Source organism: Saccopteryx leptura, chromosome 13 (genome assembly GCF_036850995.1).
Source record: "Saccopteryx leptura isolate mSacLep1 chromosome 13, mSacLep1_pri_phased_curated, whole genome shotgun sequence".
NCBI lineage: Eukaryota > Metazoa > Chordata > Mammalia > Chiroptera > Emballonuridae > Saccopteryx > Saccopteryx leptura.
Window position 1 is genome coordinate 48734768 of NC_089515.1, and position 26889 is coordinate 48761656.

At 54.2% G+C, this 26889-nt stretch overlaps 1 protein-coding gene across 2 annotated transcripts in view; it reads left to right on the top strand.

The window, feature by feature from the left end:
• Nucleotides 1-26889, top strand: part of SLCO3A1 (solute carrier organic anion transporter family member 3A1) — a 309333-nt gene that overhangs the window by 278448 nt on the left and 3996 nt on the right. The window contains exons 7-10 of one of the 2 annotated variants that reach the window (XM_066354829.1): nt 270-408; nt 13593-13768; nt 16589-16653; nt 22095-23519. In XM_066354829.1, the coding sequence (XP_066210926.1) occupies nt 270-408; nt 13593-13768; nt 16589-16653; nt 22095-22474 (760 nt within the window). In that variant the 3' untranslated portion in view covers nt 22475-23519. Of the gene's footprint in view, nt 1-269; nt 409-13592; nt 13769-16588; nt 16654-22094; nt 23520-26889 lie in introns of those variants that run through there. The other variant, XM_066354830.1, reaches the window with a different exon arrangement.

Here is a 26889-nt window from a genome sequence, read left to right on the forward strand (position 1 = left end):
CGGGTCTTGCAGGATGGCAGGTTAGGTGACTCTAAGCTGGGTCTTGCAGGATGGCAGGTTAGGTGACTCTGAGCTGGGTCTTGCAGGATGGCAGGTTAGGTGACTCTGAGCTGGGTCTTGCAGGACCGCAGGTTAAGGGTGAAGGAGGAGAAGGGAGGGGGTGGCGCTGGGTGACTCATCCCAGCAGAGGGCGGAGGGGTGTCACTAGGGGGGGGGTCCTGTCGGAAGCCGGCCTTCTCTGACCGGTTCCGCGTTTCCTTCTCTTCCAGCTCAGCGGCAGGCTCGGCCCTGGACCCCTACTCGCCCTGCAATAAAAACTGTGAATGCCAAACCGACTCCTTCACTCCTGTGTGCGGGTCCGATGGCATCACCTACCTGTCTGCCTGCTTCGCTGGCTGCAACAGCACGGTACGGTGATCTTCATGGGGGTGGGGGGGGGGAGGGGGAAGGGGGCTCGGGCAGGCATGGGGGGGTGGAGTGGGGGAGGGGGGAGGACAGCCATGGGGGGGTGGGGGAGGGGGAGGGGGGAGGACAGCCATGGGGGGGTGGAGTGGGGGAGGGGCTCGGGCAGCCGTGGGGGGTGGAGTGGGGGAGGGGCTCGGGCAGGCATGGGGGGGTGGAGTGGGGGAGGGCTCGGGCAGCCATGGGGGGGTGGAGTGGGGGAGGGACTCGGGCAGCCATGGGGGGGTGGAGTGGGGGAGGGGCTCGGGCAGCCATCGGGGCGGGCGGGAGGGGGCAGCCACACATGCCCTCTGCTCTGAGTTCCTGCCCTGTGGCTCTCAGCCTCTGCTCTAGGGAAGGACCTCCTCCCATCTGTAGGGTGGGAGGGCTGCGCTGTGCCCTTCTGGCTAAACCAGAGGGCTTTCCAGGAAGCATCGCTGAGCAAATGAAAGTAAACACTCAGAGGAAGTTGTGTATATGGAGCCAGAGAGAAAGATTGGAGTTCAAGGTATTCAGTGGAATAGGATGGCTCTGCAGGTAATGAGCTCCCCGTCAACAGAAGTATGTAAAGAAAGGCTATAAAATCATTTATCAGGGAAGACCACTTCCAAACATGAGACTTTCTGACATTAATTCAGCCTCTTCTCTACTCAGTTCCCTTTGCCTTTTTCTTCTCAACCTGTCCATCCTCCTACTGTCCTTTTTATTTATTTGTTTGTTTGTTTGTTTGTTTTGGCTCTTTTCTTCTTGGCTTGAATTATATAGTTGTCTGCTAGCCTACAGCTTTCCATGTTCTCTGTGTCAAAACATGATGCCAATCCTACCTGCCAGGTGTCCCTGGCACCGGCCCCTTTGCTGCACCCACACCAGCGCTACCCTGCCAACGGGCCCTTCTCGTCATCTCTTGCTTGGACTAGGGTGGCAGTTGGCTCAGTGATCTCCCAGCTCAGGGTCGCCCCCTTCTGGTCCGTCTTCCACACTGCAGCCAGAGCGATTTCTGTAACGGCGCAAGGTGACCCTTCCCGAGGCTAATTTCTCAACTTGAAGATCTAGGCGCCAAACTGGGTTTGAGCGTGTCTTTGGCATGTTATCTGTCCTCGGCTATTCTCATCAGTTGTCTCCCCTTCCAGTGCATGGTGTTCAGCTTTGCCCACACCACCTGTGTGTTTTCACACTTCTTCCACCAGCTGGACAACCCCTACTGACCTGCCGGTACCCAGCTCAGATTCCCACACCTCTGTGCGACCAGCCTCCCCTCCGTTTCCTCCGGGGCTCCTTCCTCTGCGGCCTGGGTGCCTCTCTGTCCCGGAGGCACACGTCTTTTTTTTTTTTTGTATTTTTCTGAAGCTGGAAACGGGGATAGACAGTCAGACAGACTCTCACATGCGCCCGACCGGGATCCACCCGGCACGCCCACCAGGGGGCGATGCTCTGCCCCTCCGGGGCGTCGCTCTGCCGTGACCAGAGCCATTCTAGCGCCTGGGGCAGAGGCCAAGGAGCCATCCCCAGCGCCCGGGCCATCTTTGCTCCAATGGAGCCTTGGCTGCGGGAGGGGAAGAGAGAGACAGAGAGGAAGGAGAGGGGGAGGGGCAGAGAAGCAGATGGGCGCTTCTCCTGTGTGCCCTGGCCGGGAATCGAATCCGGGACTTCTGCACGCCAGGCTGATGCTCTACCACTGAGCCAACCGGCCAGGGCAGGCACACGTCTCTAAGAGTATCTGCCGCCTGCTCTGCTCTGTGGCTTCCCTGAGCTTGACTGGCACCCAGGAACGCATAGGTGGAGCGCCAGGTGACAGCGAGGGGCTGCGTCCAGGGAACTCAGTGTTGAAAGCATTTGTTTCAACTCCTTCCACATCCTCTGTCTTCGGGGAAGCAGCAAATCTTTTGGAAATAAAAAACATCGATCATTTATTTTCATTTCCAAAGATTTATTTTTTTTTCCCCCCTTGCATTTAACATTTAGATTCCTGGCCAGCTATTAACATTTTTCTATAGAGAAAAATAAATCACCATGGGGGAGGGGGGAGAGGGGAGAAACTTATTTTTTAAATTAGATGATAAAGCCGTTCCTTTCTGTGGGTGGAAATGGATTTTTTTTAAAAAAGGGATGGAACCTGGAGAGTAGTTAAGATAAAAATACAGGCTATTCTTTCTCGTGACGATGATGTCGTTGATATTCAAAAAGTTATATTATAAATCAGTGTTGGTGACCATCCAGTTATAAGAATTAAGTATAGGGAAGTGCCCCAAGGCCAAAGGAGTCTCTTCTCCAGAGCACTCTCTGGCCCCAAAATTGTCTTAAAAATTGTGTCTCCTCTGATTTTATGGGCACAAGAGTTACTAAGAGCTGGGCCCAGCTCAGGGTCCTCCCAGTGGCCGTAGCAACACGCTACAGGGTACAGCTGCCAATGGTGAGCTTCCTCACCTCCCTGGACACGCCATTTATCCCGCAGACACCTGCGTGCTCCTCAGCGGGGCCTCTGATTGGCCGAGAAAGCCCCAGCGCTGGGGTGGGAGGGATGTGCCTCCCTCTTACAGACAGACCTCGAGGTGCCCTGGCTCCCACAGGCAGAGGAGTGATTTGGGGACACAGCCTCCTGCATCCTGGGAAAGGGCCTGTGACAGGTTAGCCCTCAAAACAACCTGCAGCCGTAGAACTTGGAGCAGCAGCAGGCTTATGCAGGAGCCTGTGCGGGCCAGTGGGCGGGGCTTTTCATGTGGCCCTCGGGGCCCAGAGTCAGGGGATCTCAGGCCCCCGTCCGGAAATGAGCAGAAGCGGCTGCAGGTCTCTCAGATCTCCGCAGCGGTGTTCTGCGCAGGGGCCGAAGGGCGGACGAGCGTCCCGGCCCGCTCCTTCCCCGCCCCTCTGGCGCCTGTCTCCAAGCTGGGAGAACGCTCCTCCCCAGACTCAAGGCTTCCTCCTCTCTTCCCTGTTTCTTCTTCTCATACGTATTCCTCGCCAGCTGCTGGAGCCCTCCACCTGCTCCGTGGTGAAGGTGACCACGCTTCTGCCTACACCCCGCCCAGCCCTGTGACTGTCATCTCGCTCATCCTCTTAGTGACCTGGGGGAGGTGTTGCTTGTATCCCGATGACAGATTAGTCACTTGCCTCAAGTCACACTGACCATGGTGGTGGGTGCTGGCATGGCTGGCTATCTTCCTCTGCCTTTGTGACTTCTGTCTTTAGCATCCCCACCTCTATTGCTACCTGCAAGGGCTCTTCCTGCAGCCACCTCACAGCCTGTCCCTGCCGCCTCCCCAGCCTGGGGCTCCTCCCTCCTCCCGCCTTGAAGAACCACTTGCCACGTTGAACTTCTTAGGGCGCCGCCAGCACACCCAGCGTACCCTCACCGCTGGGCCTTTGCACACGCTGTTTCTTTTACTGGGGAGGGTCTTCCCCCCCCCCCAGCCCTTCACACGCATAACACCTCCTTACCCGAAGTCGAGAGCCTCCTCCCACCTGTCCCTTCCTCCAGGACTGCGTGACCCTCCACCCACCCACACCCCGGCAAAGTGGCTCTTCACTCCTGCGTGTCCCTCCACTGGGCTCCGGTGTGCAGGGATGGGGTTGTGCTGCGACCCTTGCATTCCCAGGGGCAGCCGTGGCTCTGGGTAAAGGTCCCAGGCTTCCTGGCCAGCTGGATGCCCTGTGCTGGCCTCAGGGAGCACCGGGAGCCACAGGGGGCGACAGGCAGTTGGCAGACGGGAGGGTTGGCTGGTGCCGACTTTAACACGAAAGACCCAACCCTTGCTCATCATCACCACTTTATAGCTTCCATCAAGACAGGTGAAAAGTTACCCTAACTCCATTAGATGGGACTAATTCACCGTTCAAATAATAATTTTGATTATGAGGAAATCTGGTTAGCATTCGCCATTTTCTGATACCAGACTCTCCTGCCTGCTCTGGTCTGGGTTTTGTTCGTCCTTTCCTCCCATCGCCTTGACGGACAGCCACGGGAAGTGTCCAGGATTGCGTCGAATAGACGGTGTGTCCTTCTCCTCGTGCTGTGTGACCGGGAGGGGTGGCCAGCGAGGCCGCGGGCTGATGCTGTAAGCTCCATTTGGCGCGACCGTGCTGTCCAGATCGTCTCTGTACTCCTCGCTCTCGGAAGTAACGATTCCAGCAGAAGGCACGTTGGCGTGCCACTGACAGGCTGCTGGACGTTGTGTCCTTTTGACGTACTGGATAATTGACTTTAAATAAGCGTACAACAGCCACCAACAGAACGTTCATTGAAAGTCGATGCAATTCCGGCCCCGGCGGTTTGCAGGGCACTAATGATGGACCATTCATCTGTGCCTCCACGCCGGCAACAAATATTTATCGAGCACCAGCTTGAGTAGAACCCCGAGTAGGCTCCCCGGGGGGGGGGGGGGAGGCGGCCTGCTGTGGACGCACACAGGGGCCTCGTCATGGAGCCGTGCGGCTCTCCGTCCTGGCTGCACACTAGAGTCACGTGGGGCTTTAAAAAAAAAAAAAAAAAAAAAAAGCCTGAGCCCTGTCCCTGGAAATTCTGACTTTCTGGTTTCATAGTCAGTATTTTTAAAGCTCCTCCCCACACACCAAGGGTTGAGTCCCTGCGTTCTAGTAGCGAGTGTCTCCACCTGAGGAGTGCGGCGTTGTGGGTGTGGGAAACGCCCTGTGGACTGGAGGCTGCTGGAAGCATCCCTGGGCACAAACCAGCAGAGGGCCAGTAGCAGTCGCCCCCCCCCCAAGTTATAAAGCCATCAGCGTCTCCAGATATTTCAGTATCTGGGGGTGGGGTCAGAACCACCCTCCGTGGTGAACCACTGTTCTAAAGAGAAGGGGTGAGTTCTTAGTTCTTTATCTTTCAAGAGACTGGTCAGCGTCTGAGCTGATACTGAGCACTGACCTCCTTTCCTTTGTCACCATTCTGTGTTGACCCGCAGTGGACACCAGGCTGGGGACCAGCGGTGTCCTGTCAGCATCTCATGCAGAGCAGCAGGCTGTTACTTGTACCTCGTGCCTGCTCTGTAGTACTGACTGTGGCCTAAACCATGCTTTCACAGCCCGGGCACTCCATACACGAAGCTGGGTTCCCGGCGTCTCTGTAAAGGTTGGACCACGGCCAGCGTGGCACCTGCACCCCGACAGGGCAGCCACTGGCCGGAACTGAGCACTGGTAACCCGCCACCGGCCACCGCTTGCACCGGGACCGTTTTTCTTACCTGTTTTCCATCTGGCTCCCAAAGGCTTAGGCTTCGCAAACCCTCTCAAACAGCCCAGGCCCCTCCACCAGAGCAGACTGGAAAGGCTACGCTCGCTGTGTTGGTGGCTTGTCAGGTGGGACCCAGTGTTCTGAAATCAGGCTCTCGGGGGCGTGGCCTTTTGGGACACCTAATATGTCCCAGATCCTGGACGAGCCATTAGAAATACAGAAATGAGTAACGAAAGAACTCGTATTTACTGGAAACTGAGAGCTAACCTATTAATAAAATTATGTACGAGAGAACACTCAGGAGCAGCAACTAGCCTGGGCTCACGAGTTTACGATATAGTATTAAGTGAAAAGAACACATTGTAAAAACTATATAGAGGTTATGATCCCGTTTAGTCAAGAAAAATAAAAATCTAAATGTATATGTATCTTTGCATAAAAAATATATTGGAAGGATTATAACTGCCTGGTCCTAGTTGACTTCTTGCTAGGGATTGAAACATTAATTTTTATTTATTTCTTTTAAAATTTTCTGTATATCTCTACATTGTCTGAAATGGACATGCATCCTTTTTTCCAATAAGGAAAAACGTTTTTATTTTTTAAAAGAAGTTCAACATTGAAGGTTAGGTGGTGGCCCTGGATGGTTTGCTCAAGTGGATAGAGCGTTGGCCCGGCGTGCGGATGTCCCGGGTTCGATCCCTGGTCAGGGCACACAGGAGAAGTGACCACCTGCTTCTCTCCGTCTTCCCCTCTCACAGCCAGTGGCTTGGCTGGTCTGAGCGTCAGCCCAGGGCGCTGAAAACAGCTCAGTTGATTTGAGCATTGGCCCCAGACAGGAGGTGGATCCAGTTGGGCACATGTGGGAGTCTGTCTTTCTATCTCCCCTCCTCTCTCTTAAAAATAAAAAAGGTTAGGTGGTTGCCTTCTGAGAGAAGGACACAGGTAGGCAGGTGGATTAGTTGACTTGAATGTGTTACGCCTGTGTGGGTAGAAATGAGTTCTGGGCAGGACGGGGCTGGCGGGAGGGGGCACAATCACTTTTTCTGAAGGAGGATTGATGTCAGGATCATACCTTCGCTGTGGGGGGCGGCTGTTCACCCGGTGGAGAGCATGCACGCTCCGGGCGGGCATGAGCAGCTGGGGGCTTGAACCTTGTGGTACAGGCAAGGATGTGATCTGGGGTCCAGACGGAGAAAGCTGGAGGGGGAGACTCAGGGGCCCGGGGACCATGCTGAGCCGCGGCCACGGCACCCACTCCGGGCTCGCTCACTGCTTCCTGCCTGACACCCCTGCTCGGCCAGCGGGGAGCCCGACTGCCCCCCCAAGGAGCACCCCGCTCCTGCAGACCATTCAAGCTCGGTCAGGGTATGCTCTGACCCGTGTCACAGACTATAGGGGTGAAAGGTGCACAGAGGCCTGGCCTTCTTCTCGGGGACACTTCTCCCGGGCCATCAGCAGTCAGCCATGACCCCTGGAGGGAGCACGGGTGTGTGTCACTTCCTGTAGCTTCTCAGCAGCCCCTTGGCCCCAGGCAGGTAGCTCTCTGGTGGGGGCTCTTGGTGAATGATGAGCTCCGAGCTCCAAGCTCCGAGGCCTCTGCCTAGAAATACCCGCTTGGGTTGGGCTAACGAGGTGGAAGAGATTCTAAGCGACAAAAAGACAGTCATAGGAGACGGGAGAATGACTGTGGAACTTCACTGAATCATGGGAGGATCCATAAATGTCGAGAGCACAGAGGAGTATGTTTTCATTCAGAGGGAAAATGTGCCCATCTATTGTGGTGGTGCCGCCGGTCCTTCGCTGCCTCCGTGATTAGGATGTCGTGCTCAGAGGATGGAAGGCCGCTCTTGCCGGCAAACCCCCTTTCCCAGCCGCAGGCCCGGGCCTGACACTCAATAGAAATCGTCATTTCTTCCTGGTAACTGGCTGCGTTTCGGAGAGAACGCAAATCCAGGTCGTTGCGAATCTCCCCACGAGTTCACGTCTAGCTCTTCAGACATCAAATGTCATCACCCCCAGTGGCTGTCCCCAGAGGAGTATTATATCCTTCAAACAGGAAACTAGTTCATTTGTACAATTAATAGAAACTGACATGGCAGTATTGAATGTCTATGTGTGTGTATGGGGGCAGGGGACCCAAACAAAAACAACGTGATTTGCCAGTATTTTTGAAACACTGCTGATGGAGTGTTTTCTGCTCGTAACGTGAGCTGTCAAAATAGCGTGCGCAGGCCTTCCTTCAGCGCTGGGAAATGAGTCCAAGATTCCGGAGAGTAATTTTTCTGTTTTTTTTGGTCTCCAGCTTTATTGTAATTATTTATCCCCATCGTTGTATGCGAATGGAAACATTTCTCAGTGTGAATTAATGACTGAAATGAGGAATAGGCATATGGTTTTCAATGACTGTGCTATCCTTCTTCTGTTGATTTCTTTATTTCTTCAAGTTCTAGACCAGGCGTGGCCAACAGTTTTTGCCCCTGGGCCAGATTAGAAAGAAAACTTTTTTTCACGGGCCGGACGAAATATTAAAATTAAAAAATGTTAAGTACAAAAACAATTCATTTAAGTAAACAAAACTTTATTATGGGCCCTGGCCGGTTGGCTCAGTGGTAGAGCATCGGCCTGGCGTGCAGGGGTACTGGGTTCGATTCCCGGCCAGGGCACACAGGAGAAGCACCCATCTGCTTCTCCACCCCTCCCCCTCTCCTTCCTCTCTGTCTCTCTCTTCCCCTCCCGCAGCGAGGCTCCATTGGAGTAAGGATGGCCCGGGTGCTGGGGATGGCTCCTTGGCCTCTGCCCCAGGCGCTAGAGTGGCTCTGGTCGCAACAGAGCGACGCCCCAAAGGGGCAGAGCATCGCCCCCTGGTGGGCAGAGCGTCGCCCCCTGGTGGGCATGCCGGGTGGATCCTGGTCAGGCGCATGCGGGAGTCTGTCTGACTGTCTCCCCCCCGTTTCCAGCTTCAGAAAAATTTTAAAAAAACAAAACAAACCTTTATTATGTAATTTGTTTATGAATAAATGTGAGTGAAAAAATTTTAATATACAATATTATTTTAATAAAAATATAATTACATACCGTATAAATATCCAAACTGTGTCGCAATCAATCAAAACAATATTTAATTAATAGAATGAGCTTGAAGGGGTTATATCGCAAATAAAACAATTGTTTTGTTTTACAAACAGCCTAGACATGTTTTCAGTTATCAACTGCAGCCTAGACATGTCTACGCTACAATGCCACTTGATTCAGCACACTTGACCACAAAAATAACGAATTGTTTGACCTTGGGTGTGCACTGGCAAACTCCACCTAAAAGAAGGTGGGTTTCACATCGCCGCTAAACACCAAACAGTTCATATCAAGTACAGACGAGTACAAAAGTTGTAAATCTTTATAATGGAATTTTTTTAAAAAATAAGTATCGCGAATCCATTCGACCAATTATTGGAAGTTAACCCTAGATTAGTCACACACAGAATTCTTTTTCGCGTATCACTATCTTCTTAAATATCTCGATTTCCAATAATCAAAGACGCTTCTGCTTCTGCGTAGCTGAGATTTTAAAGTAGTGGAGAGTATTAAAAATTTAATCACGGGCCGTTTAAACTCATTACGTGGGCCAGATCCGGCCCGCGAGCCATCTGTTGGCCATGCCTGTTCTAGACCTATTCATTTTATTTTTCTGAAATGATGCATTTGTACGGTTCAAAAATCAGGAAATATACAAAGGAGGGCATAAAAAAGTAGGAGCTGCCCCTTCTACTACCTGTCCTCTCACTGACACACTTTTCAACCCGCCTCTCTGCCCAGTGGGTGGTTACTATTATTAGTTCCTTGTAGTAGGTACTTTTGGACTTTAATGCACATATTGGGTCTTATTCTGTGCCTTGTTGTTTGTGGGTGTTTTGTTGTTAATGTTATCTTGCAGTTCTTTTCATACTAACATGTATACAGCATCCTCGTACCTTTTTGACAGCTGTATAGTATTCTGATGTGAATCTGTTGAAATCCATGTGACCAGTCCCTGTAGATAGGCATTCAGATTGCTGTGGAACGTTAGCTCTTACAGTGTTGAGACTCATGTTAAATTTTTTTTTTTTTTTGTATTTTTCTGAAGCTAGAAACCGGGAGAGACAGTCAGACAGACTCCTGCATGCGCCCGACCAGGATCCACCCGGCACGCCCACCAGGGGGCAACGCTCTGCCCCTCCAGGGCATGGCTCTGCTGCGATCAGAGCTACTCTAGCGCCTGGGGCAGAGGCCAAGGAGCCATCCCCAGCGCCCGGGCCATCTTTGCTCCAATGGAGCCTCACTGCGGGAGGGGAAGAGAGAGACAGAGAAGAAGGAGAGGGGGAGGGGTGGAGAAGCAAATGGGCGCTTCTCCTGTGTGCCCTGGCTGGGAATCGAACCTGGGACTTCTACACGCCAGGCCGACGCTCTACCACTGAGCCAACCGGCCAGGGCGAGACTCATGTTAAATTTATGTCATTTTGTGCCCAGGCAAGTCTGTCTGTGTGATAAGTTCATCTAGAATTCATGGGCCAGTCTCACTCTGTCCTCTAGGTCATCACAGGTTCCCAAGCTTGTCAGACCTATTCCTGTGTAAGCCCCGTGGTCCTCTGAGTGTCACCATGCTCTTATTCCAGTAAAGCTAGATTTTACCCCCCTGCATGTGACACCAGAGAATCCAGCCCCCCCACCCCCACCCCTGGAGGCAGGGAGACTGCATTTTTCCCTGGAGAACAGCAGAGTGGGAAGACATTCTTGTGGAACGGGGAAGGGGACTTGGACATCTTCCAGGTCAGGGATTATAAACTCGTCTGGAGCCCCGTGCCCTTTCTGAGTGGTTATCGGGGATTACCAGGGAGAGCGCTGGGGGCACACTGCTTTGTTCAGCGTGATGGTGTGGTAGCGGTTTCCAAGACCCATCTGCTTTGAGACCGGCCTGGCGGGACTATTGTGTACAGACAGGGAGACAATTAGGATCCCAACCTCTATTATCTCCTTAATGAAAGAGGGTTGTTCGCTTACACCCGGTTATCTCTGCACGTTCAGACTCCCTACTGCGTGGAGCTCTTGTGGGTCTAGGGGTTCCCATGTAGCTGCCCAGTGAATATCGGCTGAGGGCTGTCCCTCTGTGTCCTTCCTCTGAGGGGGCAGCACCATGAAGCCCCATCAGAGGGAGTCATCCCTTCCAGCTGTGCACCAGGGGAAAGATGCAGCTGTGGGACCTCCCTGGTGGTGCTGCCCGCCACACCCCGCTGACGTCCTGTGGCTCCCTCCTCCCCAGCCTCTCTGACCGCTCATCTTGAGGAGATTAAATCTGAATGAACGAACACAGCAGAGCCTAGAGCAGGGGTCCCCAAACTACGGCCCACGGGCCACATGCGGCCCCCTGAGGCCATTTATCCGGCCCCCGCTGCACTTCTGGAAGGGGCACCTCTTTCATTGGTGGTCAGTGAGAGGAGCATAGTTCCCATTGAAATACTGGTCAGTTTGTTGATTTAAATTTACTTGTTCTTTATTTTAAATATTGTATTTGTTCCCGTTTTGTTTTTTTACTTTAAGATATATGCAGTGTACATAGGGAATTGTTCATAGTTTTTTTTATAGTCCGGCCCTCCAACGGTCTGAGGGACAGTGAACTGGCCCCCTGTGTAAAAAGTTTGGGGACCCCTGGCCTAGAGGCTTCGGGAAGGACCCACCCATTAGCACTCCTCTGCACCAGCCTGTCCGCGTCTCGGCTGGCGCATGCAGTCTCTGGCCGCCCTCTGCCCGGCCTGACCTCCTGGCTGGTGAACCCCGCCTCTCTCCCCGTGGCCTGGGCTGCCAATCCCGCGGCGGCTTCGCCCGCTGTCCGCTCACTGCATTTGCAAGGACTTCAGAGTCATGAACACGTTTGCCTCGCTCGCCCAGGCCAGGCGGGGCCACACGGTCACCGTGGGGGCCGTGGTCCAAGATAAAGATGTCTCCTCGTTCGCCCGTCCCGTCAGGGGCGTGCTCGCAGCCCTGCCCAAGGGGGCCTGTTTCAGGAGCCACCTGGACGCAGCGTGGGTTTCTCGACAGGCTGAGGGTCTTAGGAAGGGACATTGCCGGTGGGTCCGGGCAGGATGTGGGCTAGAAACCCGCGCAGGAGCCTCATGAGAAGGCGCACGGGTGCTAAAGGGAGTGGGTGGGTTTGGGAAGCAAGTCCAGACCGAGGTCCTGGAGGCCCAGGGGCACCTGCTCCTGCGAGCCCCAGCAGGAGAGGAGTGGACGGTGGGGTCGGTGTTCAGAGGCCACCGGTGAGCGGCACCACGGTATTCATGAGTGGGGACAGAGGCCAGCCAGTGAGAGAGAGACGGGAGCTGAAGTAGTGAGTGTACCCCTTGGGAAGGTCGTCAGCGTCAGAGTGAGCCGGTGCCTCCCGCAGGCAGGAGAGAGGTGGTGTTCTGGGTCACAGGGGGAAGAAGTCCTGCTTCAGAGTGAGAGCAGAGGAGCGTGCCCCGAGCTAGCTGCGGAGGCCCCCCGGCTGCGCTGTCGGAGGTGCCAGGGGAACGGTGTGGAAGGCTCGTCTGGTCCCCAGGCAGGCCGAGGTCCCCGCCGGGTGGGGCTCAGTGTGCTCTGCAGGGGCTGCGCTGGGCTCAGGGCACAGCTCCAGCGGAGGCCTCGCAGAGGTGCAGGTTTGAAAGGCAACTGGGAAGTCTCTGGGCAGAGGGAGGGGCCGGCACCGTCCAGGGGACCACTGTAAGCGGCCCCCGATGCTTTAATTTACACAAAGGCTCCTGCTCTGGGCAGACCGCTTGGGAGAAAGGACCCAGCCCCACAGTGTCTGTCCCCTCGGCCCCTGGAGAAAGCCCCTGTGCAGGGCAGTCACACAGGGTGGCCCTGTCGGGGTGGGGGACACCCCCTGCAAGCATCCCTGCAGCCTTGTGGGATAAGAAAAGCCCGTCTGCCTGTTCTGTGGGTAGGAAATGAAGGGAGGGGAAAGAGGGTGGGGCAGAGAGGCTGGGCGGAGGACTTAAAACTGGGGGTGACTCTCAGGAGGACCCCCCTCACTTGCCCACCGTGTGCTGACAGCTGAGCAGCCCTGGAAGGAAAGGCAGCGAATCACTTACGATTGTTTCCATTTTGCATTCATTCAAGACCCCGCACCCCTATAATCAAACCCCAACCGGCGTGGCACGCACGGGGCCCCGCCTCCCCCAGCCCCGCCCACCCTCCCTTCGCCATCAGAGCTGCCTGCCGCGTGGGCGAGGTCCGTGCCTCGGGTGGGGGCGGCGGGGCTGGCTCTCGGGGTACCGATGGAACAAGGTGTCTCTTCCTCCTCTCTGATCACACAGCCATCTGTGCGCTGGCCGGGCTGGGGCCTGCGCCCGCCCCACTCTGGGCGCCCGCTTCTTGCTTTCTTGACTCTCGCTCGGGAATTTCCCCCTCAGATCCCCCCTCTCCAGGCCCCCCAGTTGGGGCAACTTCATCCCTGATGGGGCACATCCTTTGTTCCAAGTGCCACACTGGGCACCGAACCAGCGACAATATGCAGGTGACCTGATTTACTGCTCTTAATACCCCGTTAGTGTAATTATAACTGCACGAAAGAGAGGACAAATTGGCAAGTAATTACAATGTTCATTTGGCACTGTTTTATCATATTGTGGAAGCACAATTTCCTCCCTAATTGTATTGGGGGGGCATGCTTGTCTACGGCCCGCGGCTTATGGACGGATTCTTGATCAGGGAAGCGAAATGCCCAGGAGACAGGCCAGCAGCTCTCCTCCCCGTAAATATTCCTTTTTATTTGCATGTGCTTTGCAGCCTCCTTAAAAAAAAAAAAAAAAAAAAAGCCAGCTCATTTATTCAGGCCTAATTAACGGGATGCTACGGAATGCATCACTGGGCTGTGACGGGCTCCCACGGATGGACAGCTTTGGCTTCGGGCGCTGGAGACACCCCCCATTAAAAGGGCCGCCTGTTTCCTTTGCAGAATCTCACCGGCTGCGCGTGCCTCACGACCGGCCCGCCCGAGAACGCGACCGTGGTTCCGGGAAAGTGCCCCAGCCCCGGGTGCCAGGAGGCCTTCCTCACCTTCCTGTGCGTGATGTGCGTGTGCAGCATGATCGGCGCCATGGCACAGACGCCCTCCGTCATCATCCTTATCCGGTAAGCACGGGGGCCCCGGCCAGCCCCCCTGACCCCTCGCCCACCGGGGCGTGTCTCCTGGAGGTCAAAACCTCAGGTACCGACTGGACCAGTCTCAGGAGCCAGCTCCCTAGGGCTGATGGGAACCCGTTATGTCGGGGGGCGGGGGGGGCTCGCCAGCAGCAGAAAGCAGGGCCCACGGGAGAAAAGTACACATTCACGTCCTCCCAAGAGCAGACTCTGCAGGTGATTCCGAGATGTGTGGGGCTGTCGGGGACGGTGTGGTGCCGTGCCGAGTGGCTCGTGGGAGGGGAGCGCTGACTCTTCTTGGGGAGAGCCACCCCTCATACTGGGGTTCCCTGTCTCGGGGGGCCAGTCCTGGGGGCAGGAAAGGTGCCGCCAGGGTGAATTACTGAGTGGTGTTCTGAGTTGCGCGTTGCACCTGCTGCCGTGGTATCTAGCTTTGTACAATGTGCACGGCTAGATACGTCCGCGGGTGCTGGGTCTGGCTTCCTCCTCTTCTCGCTGTGCCCACCACAGCCCCTGGTCGTTGTTCTGAATTCCCAGGGGAGAGGACGTACAGGAAGTGCTGACGTTATCTAGAAGGTCGTTAGCAAAGCCTTGTTCACACGCAGGAGCGTTCAGGGTACAACCGCATACGGCCATTGTACCCTTACGAAATGTGAAGAGTATGTTTTAAACGCCCGATGTTGGCAAGGCTACATGTAGGAAAGCTGGTAAAAACCACACAGCGCCGGTGGCACTGAACAAAGCATTGCTCCTTTCAGAAAAGCCGCGTGGGTGGCATTGTGCATCAAGAGTCATAAAAACATTCAGGCTTATGCTGTCATCTTACCTTTTGCCCACTTATCTTAAGAAAATACATCTCTACAATAAAATAAAATAAAAATAAATTAAAAAAAAAAAGGTCCGTGCAGACAGATTTTTATTAGTGTTATCCACAGTAGCAGAAAAACCTGAATTGGAGTCAAGTTCAATTATAGTACCGTAGTTGAATGGATCAGATAGTGACAGTTCTTAAGGATATAAAAAGTGTTTATGAAATGACCGTTTGAATTTAAATTATATGTGGGGGAGGAATCGATGTCATGTCCATGGGGACTAAACCCGTCAGGCCTCAGGTGTGGATTTGGGATGGCTCTGTTATCGGCCGTTTATTTTCCATTATTAGAAATTCGCTTTTAGTTCTAGTGTGCTGGTCACACACAAAAGGCACCAATATGCAGGGAAAATGACCCTCACAGCCATTAGCACTGATGGGTCCCCTTTGTCCTGCCCCCATGACTCCTGCAAAAACCCAGTCTGTCCTCGAGAGTGGCAAACCTATCACGGAAGGCAGCTGAAATCTTAACCCTTTGAACCTCAGCCTGATGAATAGTTCTCGGAGACATTCAGGAGGCGCTGGAGTCCTCGTAACTAGGTCAGCAGCGGATGGCCCGAGGGGTCCGGGCGGGGCCTCCGCTACCTCTGAGCTCCACGCTCCAGGGGGTCTGTCGGAGGCATAGGCGCGCACATGCATGTGTAGGGGGCCAGGGTGGTCCCTTACTCCATAACCACCCAGTCTGCGCCACACCCAGACGTGGGCCGGCCCTTGCCCCGTCCCAGAGCAGCGGACACAGTGGCACCCTGATGAGAGCACACTTGCCACTGAGAGTGCTCAGAACGTGGGGTGGTGGGAGGGTCCCACAGGCTGGCGCTCACTGCGCCCCCTAGGGGCCAGTGCTGGGCTCTTGTTTTAACTTCTGTGCTCCCAGTGGGGAGACAGAGGGTGGTTAATAGCATTCGCAGGGTCTCCCAGCGATTGAGTCTGGAGCTGAGGCTCAGAGCCGGGCCTTGCTTGCAACTCCCTAGGACATCAGGCCCGAGCCCGCCATTTCTGTGTCACTTGACCTAAGGGTCGTTCCTCCTGTGGGCATCCATCTCCCCACAGGACACAGAGGGAGAGCTTAGTGGCTTGCTCAGTTTATTCCCGGTGTCACGACAGCTAAAAGGAAATCAGATTCCAAATGGTAAATATTCTAGCTCATTATGCCAGCGCCTGTTCTTGTTAAGAATTTTCCTTTGCTTCTATGCCTTTCAAGTCAATCCCTTGAAATGAATAGACGGGAAAAAAAAAACCCGGAACCATGGAGCCAATCACATTGAGGAGCTCGGACTGTGTGTAACACACACATTCTAAAGAGAACTGACCATGGATCTCATAGATATACTGGTGTCTGGCTCTGTCAGCCAGAGCTTGGGTGCCACAAAAATGCAGCACTCAGAATTTTAGAAAATGTGTGAGATCTTTCTGAGGGACTGTTCCGGACGAACCAGAGCCAGGGAGACGGAGTCTGTTCAAAATAAGGAGCTAGAACTGTGAAGGTGCCGAGACAGGACGTCAGCCCTCCGGGGTGTCAGATCACGCTGATCTGGTTGGTTCCTCCAAATGGCCCGAGAACGACACCCTGGTTCGTGGTCCTGGCCTGTTTGTGAGGTGTAAGGGGCTGGGTCTCCCCTACTGATGTGTCCCGGATATGTAGGACCCCCCCCCCTTCAGTCTCAGATGCTTTCCCGTCCTGGCAAAAAACAAGGTGTCGTTAAAATAAGGACGGTATAGATGAAATTTGCATTCTGTCCTTCGAATGACAAGATGAGCTGCAGCCATTAAAAACATGTTACTACAGTCACTGTTGTTTTTCAGACCTCAGGCAGGGAAGGCAGGAGAAAGAACCCACAGGTCATTTTCTCGGGAAGGGCCCCTAGGGACAGAGTGGCTCTGGGGTCTGTGAATTAACACGGAGTGACAACGCTGTTTCCTCTCCATCTCTGTGCATGTAGGACAGTCAGCCCTGAGCTCAAGTCTTATGCCCTGGGAGTCCTCTTCCTCCTCCTCCGTTTGCTGGGTAAGTGTCATTTCTCTGTTCCCCCAGTAATGCGTCGGAGGCTAACGACCAGGTGAGTGACTCGCAGTGACATGGGCCCACTTCAAACTCACAAACTTTTGTTTGTTTGTTTAATTACAGAATCAAGGAATCTTACAGAAAATTAGAGAAACATGAAATATGTAAATTTTGCTCAGGGGTTAGATCTAAACTCGGGATACGGTAAAGCTCTCGTTTCTGTCCACTCAGCCGGGTCCCCCTGGGTCCTCCTGGGCAGCAGGAGAAAAAGCGCTGGTCTGATTGGGCACATCGGGAAGCATCTTGTGGGACGCTTTGTGGGGCTGCGGCTCGGGGGAGAGAGGGGCGTTCTCATGGCACGTTGAATCCTTGCCATCTTTGGTTTATGTCCCTTGGGTTACCAGGTTTATGTCCTTTGGTTTATGTCCCTTGGGTTACCAGGATGGGGCAATGTGACCTTCATGCCATAGAGACGGCGTTCAAGGGTTTGGTACAGACAGGAAGAATTCGGTCTAACCCTGATTGCGGTGGGAAAAACGGAGGAAGGGAATTCTCACAGAGCCCTGGGACCCGCTGGGGCGAGTCCGGAGAGGCAGGCCTGCACCCTGGCTCCCAGCCACGCCCCGCCCCGCCCTCTCCTGCTAGACTACACTGCTGCTTTATGAACATCTCTTTGTCCCCTGGCTCCCAGCCACGCCCCGCCCCGCCCTCTCTCGCTAGACTACACTGCTGCTTTATGAACATCTCTTTGTCAAGGCCGAGATCGAGATAGGATGACTTTTCTTTCTTGAATAATAGGGCCCTGGCCTCTTTTATTGGTCATGAGACGGTAAAGGAATGTGGAAAGGGAAATTGCCAGGGCCTATGTTTCCAGAGTAAAAGCGTTCCCCATTTGAAGTGTATGGCCACAAATGAGCACGAAGAATGAACTGCAGAAATGTTCGGGAGTGTGTTTGCAAAACTGAAGAGAAGGGGGGGGCTACGATCTGAATGTTTGAAAGCAGAGACTCAGTGAAACCCATCACAGGCTGTAATCGCAGTAGGATTTCTGTTCCCCTTTCCAATTCTGGAAAGCAAACTACAGAACTGGAAGGGGCATGGGTGGTGGTGGGAGCAGAGGTCTGGAACACACTGTCCACTCACCCGTTTTTAAAGTGTACATAAATGTGAAAAAGTACATGAAATGGTAGCAATTATTATATACTGCTTACAAAACTTAGGGGATATTTTATCGCTTCATATTCATTTTGAAATATCCCCTAATTTTTGTGAGCAGTTATAGTTGAATAACAAGGTCATATGTTCTAAGTTTAAGTTTTTGACTATATATGTGTTTAATACTTTTACGATGAGACTGATCCCTACAGACCCTATATTTCCCATGTATAAGATGCACCTTAATTTTGAGGCTCGACATTTGAGAAAAAAAAAGGCAAGTGCCAAAAAAGCGGGAAATGCAAGTGAAATAAAACTACAACCACTGTACAAGTCGCACACCCAGTTTTTAGAGTCCACATTTTTCGGGAACGGGTGTGTCTTATCCATGGGGAATGCGGTGATTGACAGGTGCGGAGGGAAACACTCACCCTTGGCTCCCGTAGGAAGAGAAGGTCTTCTCTGGGGCACCACCACCTTGTCACGTCCCTTCTCCGCCCGCAGCAGGTCATTTCCTGTCAGTTTCCATGGTCAGTCCTGCTGTGAGCAGGAAAAGGCCTCAGAAGCTTCTCAACCACTCAGTCCGTGAATGTTGCTTACACATTGGGACCCTGAAATGGCACATCCGTCTTACCTGTAAGTCACGGGAAACAGAAGTGTTCCACGGGTGACAGCTGAGTCAGCAATAACCGAGCCCATTCGGCCTCCTTGGACATTGCCGTGGCTTTCAGAGATAACCGGGCACAGTAATAATTATGCTGATCATTTTCTCCTATTGGGAAGATAGACTGTGTGTGAGTCGTGATGTCCTGCTCCCTGCGTTTACCCCGGTTTGGGTGGGTGGGTAGATGAATGCGTAATAGATGGTAGCAATTTGCAGGCCCTCGTTTTTTAAAAACATTCCACATAAACCTCCATTCAGCAAACACAGAAGGTGTTCAAAGCTCGATGGACCACCAGGTAAGTGAGCACAGCCCTGCTGTTGGGTGTCCTCTTGCTCACTGCCTGGGAAGGTGGGGCCCCCCCAACTGTGGAGTTGAGGTAGAGGTCCCTGTATCTTTAACAGATGCAGGGCACTCTCAACAGCTGGCTAAAAGAATGAACGTTACCCTTCAAAACAGCGGTTTTCAACCTGTGGGTCGCGACCCCAGCGGGGTCGCCTAAAGCCATCGGAAAATACATAATGCGTATCAGGTATTTACATTCCGAATCATAACTGTAGCAAAATGACAGTTATGAAGTAGCCACCAAAATTATTTTTTGGTTTGGGGTCACTGCAACATGAGGAACTGTATTGCGGGGTCACGGCATTAGAAAGGTTGAGAACCACTGCTTCAAAACAATAGCAATACCACAAACAGAAAAAAGATTGGGAGACATTTCTGGAAGGCTCATGAAAGTTTCAGGACAGTTGAGGAAGTGACTGACCATTATACCGTGTGTATAACACGACACTGTTAGGCTCATGGTGCAAGGCCTTGAATTGGGTTCACCATTCGTGTGTCTATACCAAAAACAAGTCCTGCATTGTCTATAGAGTGGTAGGTAATAGGTCGGAGCCTGCAATCCAGAGCCGGAGGTAAGTTTTACGTGAAGGCCCCGATGAGGCAGCGATGGGACAAGGCAGACTAGACTGGAGTGGAGCATCATGGGGCTGGGGGGCGGGCCTGTTGCCACGGAGACGAGGCACACCGGACCTGAGCGCTGGGGACCTGCCCAGACTCCAGCGTGAGGTGGTAAGCAGGCCGTCTGTGGTGGCGCCAAGGCCAACCAGACTGGGTTAGCTTAGACCAGAGGAGGAGGGAGGCAGGCAGGTCTACTGCAACAGGACCGAGGAAAAAAGGGACTAGACTCAAGCCAGAGGTCGACAGGGGAGCCTCTCCGCCAGAGCCCGGGCAGACTCGAGTCCTCGGGACCAGGCCGGTCGAAGGAGAGGGTGGAGGTGGGCCAGTGATGACAGAGCCCGGGCAGACTCCAGTCCTCGGGACCAGACCAGTCGGAGGAGAGGGTGGAGGTGGGCCAGTGATGACAGAGCCCGGGCAGACTCCAGTCCTCGGGACCAGACCGGTCGGAGGAGAGGGTGGAGGTGGGCCAGGGATGACAGAGCCCGGGCAGACTCCAGTCCTCGGGACCAGACCGGTCGGAGGAGAGGGTGGAGGTGGGCCAGGGATGACAGAGCCCGGGCAGACTGGGCCGGTGTCGGGGCCATAGGCGGGCCTCTCGTGACGGACACAAGTCAGACGGCCTCAGACTAGACAAGAGTGTGAGGCTGGCAGGGAGGCCTTGTTGCGACAGAGCCTAGATGCACTAGATTAGGTTAAATTAGCATAAATCTTCCTAGGGCAGTGGTCGGCAAACTCCTTAGTCAACAGAGCCAAATATCAACAGTACAACAATTGAAATTTCTTATGAGAGCCAAATCTTTTTTTTTTTCTTTTTTTCTTTATTCATTTTTAGAGAGGAGAGAGAGAGAGAGAAAGAGAGAAGGGGGGAGGAGCTGGAAGCATCAACTCCCATATGTGCCTTGACCAGGCAAGCCCAGGGTTTCGAACTGGCGACCTCAGCATTTCCAGGTCGACGCATTATCCACTGCGCCACCACAGGTCAGGCCTAGAGCCAAATTTTTTAAACTTAAACTATATAGGTAGGTACATTCCTTATCGAGGTAGCGCCCGCACGTGGTGGTGTGTTGTGGAAGAGCCACACTCAAGGGGCCAAAGAGCCGCATGTGGCTCACGAGCCGCAGTTGGCCGACCACTGTCCTGGGGGTGAGTTTTATAGGTGGAACTCTTGCAATGAAGCCAACCCAGACTGGACTAGAATGAGAGGTAGACAGGCTTCCTGTAACGGGAGAGACTGGCCCAGACTGGGCTGTTAAGTGGGCAGGTGGGCCTCGGTGACAGAGCCTCGGAAGAGGAGACTAGAGCAGTCCAGGCCCCACTGGGCTGTGACGTCGGGGGGTGGGCCTCTAGCGCAGGAGCCAGGGCACCCCAGACTAGAGAACTGGCAGGGGGGCCTCCTGCCTCGGAGCAGAAGGAGACCCCACCAGACAAGACCAGAGCAGGGGGTTTGTAGGCAGGCCTTTTGCGAGAGGCATGCAGGCCCTGCTAGACTGGAAACTGACTCCTCCAGACCAGAGAGGGAGGTGGAGAGGTAGGCCTCCTGGGACGGAGCCATAGCAGTCTGGACTAGCCCACGGGTGATGTGAGGGGGTGTGTAGGCTCTTGCCCCGGAGCTGAGGGAGACTCCACCACAGGCTTACGGTGGGAGGGAGGCCTCCTGCAGTGGGGCTGAGGCCCAGGAGACTCCCTAGCCCTCCACCCCTCACAGGCCAGAAGCTCCTGCTGTAGTTTGTTTCCCAGAGCTAATGTTTAGGCCACACACCAAACCTTTCGATTTGGCTGGTCTGAGATGGGACAGCTCAGTGATTTCCATGGACAACCAGGACCTTTGAGCTTGGGCTGGGGGTGGGGGTTACACCCAGGACATCAACGGTAATTCAGAGCTGTCAAGGATAGGATGCCAAACAATTTTCATATCGTTGGCCTTTTGGGATGCCCAGTTTTAGCTGCCCACATGCTGGGTTCAAAAGCGTTTACACCACATTCCCAGCTAGAACGGAAAGGGTTCTGAGCCCGTGGTTAGGACCAGGAGAGGGGAGCTTGTCTGTTAGCAGGTGTTTGTTTTCAGCCTGAGCTCCGTATGCATATCTACGTACATCGTGTATATATGGGTGTAGACACACATGCACACTTGAGGTGTCGTGTACTCGTGTTCAGTGTCTGGTCCCTTTTGGCTCTAACTCTGCCACTGACAGGGCGCCCCATGTGAGAGCGCCTGCACAAGGCCTCTCTGCTCTGACACCCCAAGGCCTCCGTGCCGGCAGCCTCCTGTGTTTCAGCGGATAAAAACAAGAGCGGCCGTCAGTGGTTTTGTGCTGGGCTTACCGTGTCGCAGGCGCTGTTCTAAAGGCTCTTTACACCTTCATTTCTGCACACTGCTGAGCACTCTTGTTAGGACTGGCGTTGGTACCCCCTGGTGCAGACGAGGAAACTGAGGCTCAGAGGGTGGAAGCGGCATGCCCAGGCCTGTGGGTCAGAGCTGGGTGTCAGACTCAGGCGGGTCACCTCCCAGCACCCCCCCAACCCCCCACCAGAGCACCCGGCTGTCGCTCCGCCCACCCGGCTGCCGCTCCGCCCACCCGCCTGCCGCTCCGCCCACCCGGCTGTCGCTCCGCCCACCCGGCGTGCCGTCAGAACCCTGGCTAAGGGCCCTCTTCCCTCCCGCAGGCTTCATCCCCCCGCCGCTGGTCTTCGGGGCCGGCATCGACTCCACCTGCCTGTCCTGGAGCACGTTCTGCGGGGAGCAGGGCGCCTGCGCGCTCTACGACAACGTGGCCTACCGGTACCTGTACGTGAGCATCGCCATCGCGCTCAAGTCCTTCGCCTTCCTCCTGTACACCACCACGTGGCAGTGCCTGCGGAGGAACTACAAGCGCTACATCAAGAGCCACGAGGGCGGGCTGAGCACCAGTGAGTTCTTTGCCTCTACTCTGACCCTAGACAATCCAGGGAGGGACCCTGTGCCCGCAAGCCAGACGCATAGGACAAAGTTTATCTATAACCTCGAAGACCACGAGTGGTGTGAGAACATGGAGTCTGTTTTATAGTGACTCGAGGAGGGCCGAACTCTGCGTAGTGATCAAAGGGGCATTTTTCCTACAAAAAGAAAAAGGTTTCCAAAAAAAAAAAAATACACCTAACACAACACACACACACACACACACACACACACACACACACACATGACCTTTGTCCTTTTTCTCCAAATCCGAGCCAGATGGGATTCAGAGTGAGGAGTGCATGGGACCATATGTCTGACATGTGACCTGCTGGGGTCAGAGCCTGCTCCTTGAAGCCATCACATTGGTGTTTCAGGGTGCCGACAGCTGCAAGCAACGGGCACTGCCCAATTCAGGGGACAGTGGTGGCAAGCTTGGAGGAGGATGGACATGTCTGACCACACATACAGCATACACAACAAAAGGAAAATATTTTTAAAGAAAGTCTACTAAAAACACACAAGGTGACAACATTGCCAGGATACTAAGCACTAGTGACACTCCCCCGTGGGGTGGGGAGGCCCGCGGGTCAGAGGAGCGGAAACCCCTCCCCTCTCTTGAACTTTCGCAATATGGGTCACTGTGTAGACGCCTCACCCAGTCTGCATGAGGTTCAAGGACCCCCGAGTTCTCTCAGCGATGCTAACGGGTGACCTGTGCTGGGATCTGTCATTGGCACTTCTCACCAGCTCCATTTCCATATTCAAGACTGAGGGCCCGAGGGGGAGCCGGGCATGGGGGGGTACCACCTCCCCCCCCCCGGCACCGCCCCCAGCCCCGCAGTGACCTCAGGAAGCAGTGGGCCTCACCTGGCTATGACCGACGTCCCTCAGAGCCGGTGAAACCCAACCCAGTCCAAGTCATTTGCTTACATTTGCCAAACATTTTGCCATTTTTTAAAAAAAAAAAGTAATGCAATGCATATGGATTTCAAACTGTTGTATGTATAACCCTCGATGACTATTTTTAACGACTTCTGAAACCCATGTTAACCCTCCGGTCACTAACAGTTCTCTAGGCCGAATCTGGTTGCTTTTACTTTCTTCCTTTTTTTAATGCACCAAAAAAATATAACATGATTCAAGGGATGAAATTCATCTACTGTAATTTTTTTTTTTTATCATTCTATCCTCATTTGGATATTCTGTGAAAACAAGAATATGTAATGTGTGACAAGTAGGAAAAATACTTGAAAAGAGTATCTACACAGCCTGCCCCGGACAGACCCACATTTGAGCCAGAAGGAGGGTGAGGTGACTTACTGCAAATTTGCCTTCCTGTCTTGTTCCCCAAGAGTCAGTGATCGCTGTCCCGGGATGCCCTTTCATATTCGTGTGTCATGTTCCAAGAGGCATGCCTCTCGGCTCGTGAGGAGACACGCGGGGTGTGGGGTGTGTGCACGGGCCCGTGCTTCTGGGAGAGGGCAGAGAGAAAGGCTCTCGGGCACAACCTGTCCCCACGGCCCGTGGAGTCTGCGATCACAGATTAAACCCACGGGCTCCTGGAAGCCACAGCGTGTGCAGTGCATACAACTGGCAGGAGGGTTCTTGGGAGCCGTCTTGTACTGAGAGGCCTGTGTGTGTGTGTGTGTGTGTGTGTGTGTGTGTGTGTGTGTGTGTGTGTGTTGAAACTGACCGAACCCTCCACAGCTAGAGCGCAAACCTCCCATTGTCTGGGGTGAGAATCACGGGAACACCTCTTGGCAGACTGCAGACTCGACCTTCTAGAATGTTTCCAGGAGACAGGGCGTATTGAGCGTGCGCAGGTGCGTACACACACACACACACAGAGCCCACCTGACTTACCGTCATGCTTCCTCAGGGACGTGAGTCCAGGCTGACCGTGACCTTGGGAGGGACCTCAGGAGTGTGGGGGTGGGTGGGTGGGTTTGCTTTCTGCCTCAGGAGCACAGCTGCAGTCACCCTAAAGGCAAGAGGAGAAAGAAAGAACATCAGGGAGAGAGGGAGGTGTTGTATCCAGGTTTTAACAAGCCCTGGAAAGGGGGTGGTTTGATGGGCAGCCCGAGAGGAGCTGGGGTCACCGTGCGGGGTCACGGGGATCAGCCGCTGGGGACAGGGCGCTCCCCACTGGCCCTTCCCCTGTTCCGTTGCAGTCTGTCCTTGCTCACAGAGGCGGGACGCTGGCCAGCATGGTAACTCGCACAGCGTTGGCTCGGCTCCAGCTAATTTATCAAATATGTGTGCTGTCCCCGCCCTCTCACGTGTTACGGCAAAGCTGTCCACACTCTGTACGCACCCACGGAAGTCCCGTGACCTAGTGCGTCACGGAGCTCTGTGAGGTTTTTTGTAAAGTTTTAGAAAACACCTTGCATTTTGGATTTTTTTTCCCTAAGATCTTTAGACTGACTGTGAATAAGGTGCTAGGGTGACAAAGGCCCACGACTCCCGGACTCAGTAGGACCAACAATTGGACAGAAAATTAAAGTCCCCCATGGCAAGAAGGCTCTGAAGTGTGTTATGTGAACTTTAAAATTTTTAATTTCTCATACACTACCAAACAGGGAACCTAGTGTAGTTTTGTTTTTGTTTTTCTTTTTGTGCTGCAAAGAACCGTAATATACACAGTGCCAGACCCAGCCCGCTGATTATTAGTTTGGTTCTGAGAGGTGTTTTGAATGAAAAGATTCCCTGGTAGGATCCCCACTGGGAATGAACACGTAAGGGACAGAATCAACCTGGCACGTGAGTGACGAGGTCCTCCGCTGCTGCCAGCTCCGCCAGCATCTTAGGTGAACAAGCCCGAGGACGGACGCAACAGTCTCTCTTCTCTGCAACTTTTGACAGATTTTTGTAGCGTCTGTCTGTAGACCAAGAAGTTATTTTTACCAATGTGATTGCTGCATCTGAGGTAAACACGTTTTATAGAGTCTCCCTCCCTCTCCTCTCTCTCTCTCTCTGGGGGCACGGGGGTGGCTGCCTTCAGCCTGTGGCTTCCTCTTGTCGGGGGAAGAAGGCGGGCAGCTTTGCTCCCCGCCTCCCAGAGGAAGGCTGTGCACCTCCCAGGCACCCTGGGGACACGCCACTGCGGAAGGCCACCATGTGCGGGCTCCCCTTGCAGCTAACAAAGGCGCAGGAGAGGCAGGTCTCCTTGGTGGCCCCCCGGGGGTCCGCTGGTGTAGGTACCGGGCAGAATAATGAGAGAAAGCCAAAAGCTTCTGAGGCTGCCTTTGACAGACTCTCCGCTGTCTGTGAGCCGGAAGGAGTGTGCTTCTCCATAAACATCGCTTCTTTCTCAGCCCCTTGCAGTGCGACAGCTTCCTCTAGAGAGGGCCTCGAGGTATGGTCAGGCGGCGTGCCCCATGTTCAAACCCCCCCTTCCACCTGCCCGTCTCCAGTAATGGCCTCACATGTCCCCTCCCGCTGCCAAGGCCAGGGTTCCCAGTCCCTGCCTGCCACAGGGCACACAGGCCTGGGGTGACCACGGAAATGTTGGGTCACCCCAACCAAGGGCACTCAGCCGGTGCCAGGGAACAAGATTCTGCTGCGGTTGCTACTACCTCCCAGAGCAGGCCCGTCTGGGGACAGCTGTTGTAGGCTCCCCATGAGCCTGCAAGGCCAGGACTCCAGCTTAAGTCACGGAGGTGTGGTTTGCTCACCGAGCCCTGTGCCCTGGGCACGGACGGGCAGTTCCAACAGCTGTCCCCAAAGGTCAGCCCATAGCAGGCAGTCACGAGCCGAGGGATGGACGCTCAGCCCCGTTCTGGTGTGGAGGGGTCCCGCTCTGCCTTACTGTCTGCGGACCTGGGCCGGTTGGGTTTAGATACGGGGAGAAAACCAAGCCTGTTTTCAGCCCAGCAGACAGACTGTCCGCTGCCTTGTCCCATTCTTGCCTATTTTGAGAGCCGGGGAAAACCAGGTATCGGTCAAGAAGCCAAGAAAATGTACCAGACACTCAGCAAGGGCTGCATGCTGCCCTGAGCCCCTGCCCCCCCCCCCCCACCATGACCTGCACCCCCTCGAGGTTGGAGTCCAGGTGGATACCTAAGGGTACCACAGTGTCCCGGATGGGGCTGCCGCATTAAATTCGACCTAGGAAGTTAGTTTGGGACGTAAATACTGTCTGCGTCCATCCTCAGCCCACGTTCCTGAGCTCTCACTGCTGCAAGGAGCAAACTCATCTCTCAGAGAACCGGCCCGACAGGAAGCCTTTGGCCCAGTGCCCCTGGGAGCGATGGGTGCCCGAGAACAAACCGGGGAAACGGTTCTCTCTCCAGAGGGGCAGGCAGAGCAGAGTCTTTGTTCAGATGCCCGAGCCTGGCAGGACCCAGACTGTCCTCTCCCTGCACACCCCCATCCTCACTCCATGGGGACCTCGGAGTCCTTGGTTGTCTCAGCAGGGAGGACGTGAGGAGAGAGCCTGGAAGGGGAATTGGGAAAAGCAAAGATCCCCCGACCTCAGAAATCTGTGACTGCCGTAGGGCCAGGGACAGAGTTCACACTTCT